The sequence below is a fragment of the Hydractinia symbiolongicarpus genome, chromosome 8, assembly GCF_029227915.1.
Source record: "Hydractinia symbiolongicarpus strain clone_291-10 chromosome 8, HSymV2.1, whole genome shotgun sequence".
NCBI classification, from domain to species: domain Eukaryota; kingdom Metazoa; phylum Cnidaria; class Hydrozoa; order Anthoathecata; family Hydractiniidae; genus Hydractinia; species Hydractinia symbiolongicarpus.
The window spans coordinates 8,589,739-8,598,839 of NC_079882.1; the positions used below are offsets into that span (position 1 = coordinate 8,589,739).

Sequence of the window (9,101 nt, forward strand, 5' to 3'; positions counted from 1 at the left end):
AAAAGTATTTGGTTCTATCTAAAAAAAATGCTCTCGCAATGCATTATTGTGTCCGGGCGTACAAAGGGCGTACCTAGGGCGTACAAAGGGCGTATAAAGGGAGAGTTAAAAGGAAAGAAAGGGGAATATCATTTAATGGTAACATAACCAGATCTTTTATATTCATTACCTTAACCACGAAACAGATAAATACAACTTTTTCTTGTCGCCTATATTTGCCCGTCCATAATTATATATTTTTATTATTTGATTTTCTTCATTTTCATGTTTGTGTCTGTAAATGATAACACATTATTTGCTTTCTCCCGATTTATGAGTAATAAATTTATAAAGGAATATTCTCACTTTGGCGCTGTAAGGAAGCTTCTGTTCCTGGGTACGAGTTTGATATTTTTTGTGTTGGCTTTTTACCCCAATCTTTAGAAATAGGAGCGTGATCAAAAATTGAAAACCACGTCAAGTAATTCAGCACGGCGGGTGTAAAAAAATTTATTTTAGGAATTATTGCATCATAAATGATTTAGTGTATTTCAACCGTGTTAATTTTCACGAGGTCACGGGTCACGTCCCTATTCATGTTGCTCCGTATAACATCTAATCATCATTATCATCACCAACCTACCTGACAAGATAACGCCTACTGTGGCAGTTATTATTTTATTCCTATTCGACATATTAATATCTATATTTTGCAAAGAGTAACATCGCTGCCATTATCTTTCGTGTAATGAATAACAAATTAACTAGAAATAAAAACCCACGGGCAAACAAAGGTCCAATACGTTCTCCCCCGTTTCGCGCAATGCTGCCATGATTTTTTTGGCCTCCCTTAATAAAGTAGACCTTTCCGAAATAATTTGGGTAATCAAATCCATTTTAATGCAGAATCAACCTCGTCCCCAGGACGTTTTGTCTCTCATCGGGGCTGCGCTTATTGATTCGTCTCGCCGTCCGATATGCAAAAAGAGACAACATGTCCTGGGTTCGAGGTTGATGCAGATGATCAGAAAATGAACTTTAAGAGCTTGCAATCATACATTTATTTATGCAATGACGTCACAAGTGATGACGCGAAATATGTATGTGACCTTGATAAGCAAAAAAAAGCAGAATAACTAACTTCACTATTTTGCTTACAAGAGAAATAAGCAAAAATTGTAGTAGAGATCGTTTTGTGCAGATCAGTAAGGATTTTTCTTTTGATTAATATTCTACACATCCCATCTTTCTCCCGGCCGCCACTAAGTTTATCATGGAAAGGAGGTCGATACTTTCCTATATATCACAAAATTCTCTTTTATTGTCGTACTTTTACTAACCTACTAACTCGGAATATAGATAAAAAAGCTTTCTTAAAAAAAAACAAAGCTTCGTATTGTTTAAAATTGACATTTTGGATTTTGGATTTCTGTAAAACCATTCTGAAAATAAGGTGGACTACGAGGTTGTTTTTAAACATTTTTTACACATGAAAGTAAAAATTACATATTCAGTTCGAGGACGGCATGTCAGTATATATAACAGGCCTTTAATGCAAGTCATTTATGATGAATAAATTACAATTTAAGAAAACACACTCAATCTCTTAAAAAACCATACTTTTTTGGTCTCAGTCATAAGAAAACTTATGCTCAAATGAACCAGTAATTACACTGTGTTTTTTATTCGTTAGAAAAGAAGGTTTTTGATAAGAATCTTCATTATTCATTTTCGTCAAAGTTTTTATTTATTACCGTATTGATGTTCAAAATATTGTTCTTTAACCATCGAAGTGGTTCGCTCATCGCATGCATCTTTTTTTGCATGTTTTGATAGAAAAACCAAAACAATGGAAACAGCTTAACAATAAGCCTCTTGAAAATTTCTATATAAAAGAACAACTTAATCAACTAGACTCATTTAAAAAAAGACAAACTTTATGTATGTATATATTCTCATTATCATATTACTGTAAGCCCACATATGAACAATAGAAAAACAATGTTATAAATATATTAAATTTTTTCTGTTCATGTATGATGCAGATATACCACATATTCCAGCATTTTCTCATTACGTTCATGTTGTGAACGTTCAAATGTTCGTATATTCAAACAAGTGTTTCGTCGTTTTCATCTCCGCGCAATACAAATTCCTCTTGCTCTCTCCCATAGTTCTCTGACCCTTCGAACATAAAACGCTGTCATTATAGTTTGTGTTTCGACTGTTGTTAATTCTTAAACGTACTTTTCCTTCAATATTCATTACCCAATTTAAATCTTAGTTTCTTCTTTTGATTGGTACATTTTCTATTTCACTAGATACCACATTTAACATTTTTCCATAATTTTCTTCTTCCATTCTTTTTTCTTCATTTTTTGTAATTCCTTCGTCTTAATGTTGATTCCATATATGTGACGTCAGCATATTATAGAAACCATGCTAGTGAAAAATTTGCATTGTAATGTCTTTCTCGTCGTTTTGACGTGATGCGAAAATCTCTTTAAAAAGATGACTGAAAGGGGTAGATTTTTGTATAAAAAAGTAGAAGCAAATGAGAAATTTCATAAAAATAGAACAACAAAATATGTTGATACTGAGAAAAAGCACGCTGAAAATTCACAACGTTACTATGAAAACCGAAATCTTGTCAGAAATCGACTTAAAAGATTGAATGGAAGAAAAACTGAATATGCAGAAAGTAATAAGCCAGTAAAAGATGGCGCAGGACTTGATTCACCCTTAAAAGCAAATTACACAAAGGTAGACAAAGAGCTGGATAAATTAAAAGTCCTGCGAGTTTCAGAGCAAGAATTAATAGATGAGCTAATGAAAAAGGAAGAACTGGAGAAGAATGAGAAATTAAAAAAAACCCATTACCCTCAAAATAGATTTTCATATGTAGCTAAAGGCAAAAACCAAAACGTTTTTTCTAAAAGAGATGATGAAAAGACGTTAAAAAAAGAAAGGGAAGTAGTCAAAAAACCGTTTCAAAGAGAATCCTTTAAACCGATGTTTTCTAAGAAGCCAAAACCCGACTATGTGACTGAGAAAGAAAGAAATCCAAAGTCTTATCACTTTGTTCCGAATTATAAATACGATCCAGGAAGATTCAAATGGGTGGCACCGAATGTAAAAAAGGAAAAACTCGTTGAGCAAAAGCAACAGAATGGCTTGCAAAATAAATTACCTGAGGATAAATGCAGAAAAGCGGATACTTGTGAAGGAAATGATGAAGGTTTTACAGAGGAAGATTTTGAAGCCATGGATTGTATAGAAAGCTTCCAAAAAGAAGAAGAAGAACGAAAAGAGCTTTGTAAAAGTGTGGATGAGGAGAGTCTAAAGGAGACTTTTAATATTGAAGGAGAGACAGGCGAAAGCAAAATCAACGAATGTAACCTACAAGATAGTTCAGTTGACAAGTCTAACAACCAGATACAACTAACAGATTCTAAATTACAAAAACAGTCAATGCAAGAAGATCCTTCTCAAGTTAAGAAGATTGGACAAGAAACTCCCGAAAATACTTCAAAATTACAAGAAGGAAACGATGTTCTACCCGTAAACAACATAGTTCCACAAAAAGAGATTCAACAGAACGTCCAACAAACAACAAAGAAAAGGTTAAAACTGGAAGATATATTTAAAGAGATGCTTGGGGTGAAATGTGATCCAGTTACAGAACATAAACCATGGCAAAACTGTCAAAACGAAGGAACCAGAGGAAAAGAAGCTGATGGAGTAGCGGCACAAAAAAAGCCTCACTTGAGGAGTATTGTCATGGTTGCGGATCTGGAAAAGGAATTAATGAGAGGCTTAAATATTTCTGCTAACACAAAAGGATGTTTAAATGCTGATGTCAATTTAGAATCTACACATGGCGAAGATAGCAAAGATATAAAGAGTGAATGCACGCTAAGTGGGTCAAGCAACAAAGAAAAAGACGCAAAAGAAGAAACCCAAATTTCATTGGAAAGTGATTCAGGAATTGACTTAGCCAAAGAAAAGAGTTTGATACATAAAGAAGGTGAAAAAGTTAAAAAGGCTGAAACAATTAATAATCATAAAGAAAAAGATGTACAAGAAGATGAAGAAGAGAATGGTGAGGAAAAAAAAGAAGAAAAAGGAAACGAAAAAGAACAAGAACATATTGGAGATCTAGCAGTTGGTCAAAGTACAGAAATTGTGTCTGGTGAAGTGACGCGACCAAGCAACCCGGCAGAGAGTGACGGTAATGATACCGAAAGCATTAAAAACGACGATGATTGCGACGATACAACTTTTACTGAAACTGGCGAGAGTGAAAGTAGTTTAAGCGATTCTTCCGAATACAGCCTAACAGATGATAGTAGTGCCTCTCAGAGTTACTCCGGGGACGATGACCTTTCCGAGACAAATGAAAAAGACTGTACATCGAGCAGTGAAAATTTATCTGACAGTCGTGAAGGTTGCAGTTTAAATAAAAAAAGACGGCGAAGCCTAAAGAAAAGAAGCAACACTCATGTTGTTGACAAAAATAATCTGGATGACAAGACTAAAAACTTTTTGCCACAAAATTCCGTACAACGAAGAGAAACTACGCCGATTAGAAAAATACATTATTTGCCCAGCAGGGGAAGGAATTGTAAAAAGCTTTATAACTGGAAAACAAATCAAATTGAAGAGCTGAATCGTGGAAGACGTAAAACGTCTGGATACACTGCACCAAATACAAATGTAAGACTGCCCGTAAAAGATATAAGTACTGTTCCTAAAAAAGAGAGTCCTGCAAAAAAAACTACAGCTAAAGTGGAAAGTGCCAGCGTCCATCGATGTGATAACAAAACACAAGATAAAAAATCTGAGAGTGAAGACAGGATTCTAGCTGATGAAGTGGCAAGATTAGATGAGGAAATTCGAAACAATTTAGTTAATGTGCCGACTTTTGCTGATGTGATAAAGACTCCGCAAATGACGTCAGAAAAATCAATGATGTCGGCAAAAGAAGAGGAAAAATGTGATAATAAAGCAATCTTGCAATTGCCTGACGACAAACAGGAAATAGAAGAAGAAGAAGAAGAAGAAGAACAAGAAGACAAAGAAGATGAAGAAGAAGATGAGCATAAAATCCAGACCAATAACAAAGCAATACGAACACCAAATAACACACCAAATAATTTAAGTCATGATGGTGACAGATTGAAAGAAATATACGAAGAAACTCTTAGAGTTATTGATAGGAATGACAGACCACCTGAAGACGTAAGTTAGACATGAATGTTCTTCCAAACAAACTGAATTGTTGTTAGAGGCTTGATATTTTCATATTGTTCTATATTTTTATTAATTTTGTGTATAGAACGTTGAAGGAAACGGAGCGAAGCATGCAGGTTTATGTAGAGTTTATGAGCCAAGGCCGAAAAAGCAAGATTTTAAAAATGATGTGAAAAGAGATGTTCTTCTGATGGAAACCTTGACAGTGCAGGTAATGGCGCGATTGAATGCGCATCCACGTTTGCGTTTGTACGAGATTAATTATTTCTGTTGGGTTATTTTTGCTTTTTTAGGGAGGCGAAGACGGAGTGACAGATCGTGTAGGTCAATCATACGGCATGTTTCAATCACATTGGTAAGGTGGATACCACAGGATTAACTAATTTATTAAATATTTGCAGATTAACTGGAACCAACTGATTGACGAAAATAATATTTTGACTTATGGGGCGGGACATTCTGTAACTCGAATTTTGACAAAAAATCGAAAATAACTCGACTTAGCGACAGTTTTTTCTTAACTCAAACGATGTATATATACTATCTTGCCAGTTTTTGCAAGTGCCCTGTACTTTTATGTTTGGGTCTCAACTATCGGAATTATGTGGTGTTAGAAATGGAAATCTAGTTCTTTTTCTTAAAGAAAAGTAATTTTTAAAATTAGGTCTCCAGTGGAGGAAGAAGTTGCATGGTGGAGTGATTTATCTGGAAATATAGAATACGAAGGTAAGACAACTTAAAAATTGCTTTTCCAACTTTCAATTTCTTTTTTAGTTTTTGAAAGTATTGGTATCTTTTTTTAGAATTACTTTTATTGAACGAGAGGCCGGTCCCCAAGTCGTTGTGTGATTCAACAGTATGCAAGAAAGATTGCTATTTTGGATCTGGCAAGCAACTTTATTTGCATTCGCCTCGCCAACATGGTAAAGATAGCTCAAAATAATTATAATTAATTTTTTTATCTTAAGACAAGAATTAGGTTTCATATTTAATTGGAAATCAGTTGAGAAGTTTTTACCTATCGTCTTTGTATGTAAGACTTGAATTTGTATTTCGCATGCTGTCAGTAAATTTTGCGGGTTTATTTGCCATTTTTTTTATTTATTTATTTGCTGTTTAAAAAATTAATTTCTGGATTTTACTGCTCGCCGTTGACGCTTATACGATTTATAAGTTTTTAAAAAGATCCAAAATAAATAAATTAAACGACAAACCTAAAAAAATATTTTTTACGCCTAATAAGTTGAAATTAGTAAAATCATTTAATTTAAAATGGTAGTCCTCAGGGCGAAAGGAAGAAAAATATTGTATATTTTCGTGTTTTGCAATGTTTTTCTGCCAGCGTTACAATGTCGCAAAGTTCGCGATTAAATTCTATTTCATGCAGAAAAAAAAATACTTAATAATTGTAATGGAATTATTTTTACTAAATTAAAGAATTTAGTTGTTTTTATTAACAAACAGAATGCTCCAACTGTTTCCATCTCACGAATTCTCCTGTTTTCTAGCCAAAGCCGGACCAATCAGGCGCCAATCTCGTGTAAAATACAAACCATCTTCATGATAAACAACGGATATTTTCGACAACAATTTGTTCTCATTTTTTTTTGCATTTATCTTATCGAAAGAATTGTGAATTTTATTACGAACTGAGAAAATTTTGGCTGAGATAAGAACTCCTTGCAAAAGAAGTTATAAAGAAAGAAATAAAATCATTTAAAATATATCTTGGGCTGGTTGAAATAAAAATAAAAGATGTATAGATAACAGAAAATAAGATTATATATCTTTCACAGAGCAATATCGTTTGGTTTTATGCTATTTGCTATGACTGAAGCATATAGTTAAAACTGCAAAAAAAAAAAACGGAATAAGAAACATGTTTGAAAATTGCAGTGAGATTATCCAGGAGTTGATTTACCATGACATGGACAACATTGATCACGCGGAAATTCTGGAAGCCTTAGAATATTTCTGCAGGCTAATCACGAGTGGAAATTTGACAGCCATAAATGAATACTTCCAAAGAGAATGCTGCACCGTTGGCATGCATTTGCAGTTGTGTCATGAATTCGCTGGCTCGCATTTGAACATGTCTCTTGATCTCAACTGCTCCGATATGAGGTCATCTCACGTCATGGGTGATTCCCTTCACAACGTGACGTCTTTCTCGGCGATAAATGATCATTTCGATATAATGACGTTTGCACTTATTGTCATCCTTCTTCCAATTGGAGTTGCCGGAAACCTGTTAATTTTATACGCCATTTTGAAGATGAAATGCCTTCCGATACAAACAGGATATTTCCTAAACAATCTTGCTATCGCTGATTTAGGTGTTATTGTTGAATTTATTGCATACTTTATATATCATAAAGATGACGGTCCAGTCTCGGAAAACATACATAAGTACTTATTCCCGTCGATCGACATTTTTTTCGGTTCCGTCTCTTTGCTACAGGTGACGTGTATCAGTATTGAAAGAGCGGTAGCCGTAACATGGCCGTTGAAATATCCGTCATACATCTCAATGAGACGTGCAAAGTATGTTGTTTATTTCATCTGGACATTTAGTTTACATCTTGTTGTGTTGGGTCTACTTCGTATTGTTATCACTGACAAAACCTACGCTCGTTCTGTGTTTTATTTCCAAGTTGTGGTACTTCTACTGATACCAATGAGCGTTATTGTCATAGCTTACTTATTTGTTTTCGTATCTGCGTATCAAAATCTCTCCCAGGAAAGGCGACGATTAAAAATGCTGACGTTTATGTTGAGAAATAACGACGTCGTGGCACAGCAGGACGACGGCGACAGAAAACTTACTTGGAAATCCAATTCCATTCGATGTAAAGAAATCAAGTTATCCTTGAATGTTGCTATGGTAGTTGTACCGTTTTTACTAGTGTGGGGCTTCTTTTTTTTCGTGAATGTTTATGAATCAGAAACAGAGCATCAAATTACTGGAGTGTACAACTGGCTAGTCACAATCCTACCCTTCTGCGTATCTACTACAAACCCAGTGTTGTATCTAATATTCACTCGATCTTTGCGCAATGCTGTCAAATCCGTTATTAAACGAAAAGTACGGAAGAGACTTAGTCGTACAGAGTTGAGCACTATAACGCTTTCCTCAAACACTGGAAATAACAGTCGTCGACCGTCATCTGTTACTTATAACGTCACGGCGCTTAATAGCAGCGGTCGAAAAATAGGTCGGGATTTTACTTACTTACTGGCGCCAGAAATCGAGGAGGAACAATTAGTCGAGTATTAGAAACATGAACAGATTTGTTTGTTGCCGACATTTTTTGTAGGTTGTTACAGTTTTGCTGACGTTTCTGAAGAAATATTTCTGACCTGTCCATGTTTTTTTTAAGAAGTGAGAAATTAAATTACCTTACTATAGGGCTATGCATAACTGGCTTAGATCACGTCATAACATTTTCTTTGCAAAAAAATAATACTTTCTTTAACAGAAACCATGATATTTGCAGTGCATTACCAATATTTGCGATGTAAGAACCAGGGTCGTAGCTTATACCCCCAATTTTTTTTTCTGATAGGGAGGGTTTTTGGGTTTTTAACCTTGGATAAAAACGCATTCTCTGCACTAGTCTCTTCCATATTACCATGAGACAAGATTTTTTTGTCGTCGCTCTGAAAAGTAAGAATAAGTTCCACAAAATAGCAAAAAATTCTGCAAAAGAATTCTGCCTTAGAAGATCTATTTCCCTATGTTGCTGCTTTTTTAGGAAAAAAAATAGAATAAAATTTCAGCCTTGCCATTGTTCTTATTTTTCTATCCTTCCCAGACTGATTGTTCTTAAAAATCGCTTTCTTACAAAAAAACGGTGCACAAAAAATGA

General features: G+C 34.6%; 2 protein-coding genes across 2 annotated transcripts; both read left to right on the top strand.

Moving 5' to 3' along the window:
- Window positions 1-1,734: 1,734 nt before the first annotated feature.
- Window positions 1,735-6,245, top strand: LOC130653686 (glutamic acid-rich protein-like). The gene is made up of 5 exons (XM_057456203.1): window positions 1,735-5,220; window positions 5,318-5,443; window positions 5,526-5,587; window positions 5,897-5,958; window positions 6,036-6,245. Exons 1-5 carry the CDS (start codon window positions 2,491-2,493, stop codon window positions 6,173-6,175), a joined length of 3,120 nt encoding a protein of 1,039 aa, XP_057312186.1. The 5' UTR covers window positions 1,735-2,490; the 3' UTR covers window positions 6,176-6,245.
- Window positions 6,246-7,111: 866 nt separating this feature from the next.
- On the top strand, window positions 7,112-8,509 carry LOC130653687 (histamine H2 receptor-like). The gene has a single exon (XM_057456204.1). It carries the CDS (start codon window positions 7,112-7,114, stop codon window positions 8,507-8,509), a length of 1,398 nt encoding a protein of 465 aa, XP_057312187.1.
- Window positions 8,510-9,101: the final 592 nt, after the last annotated feature.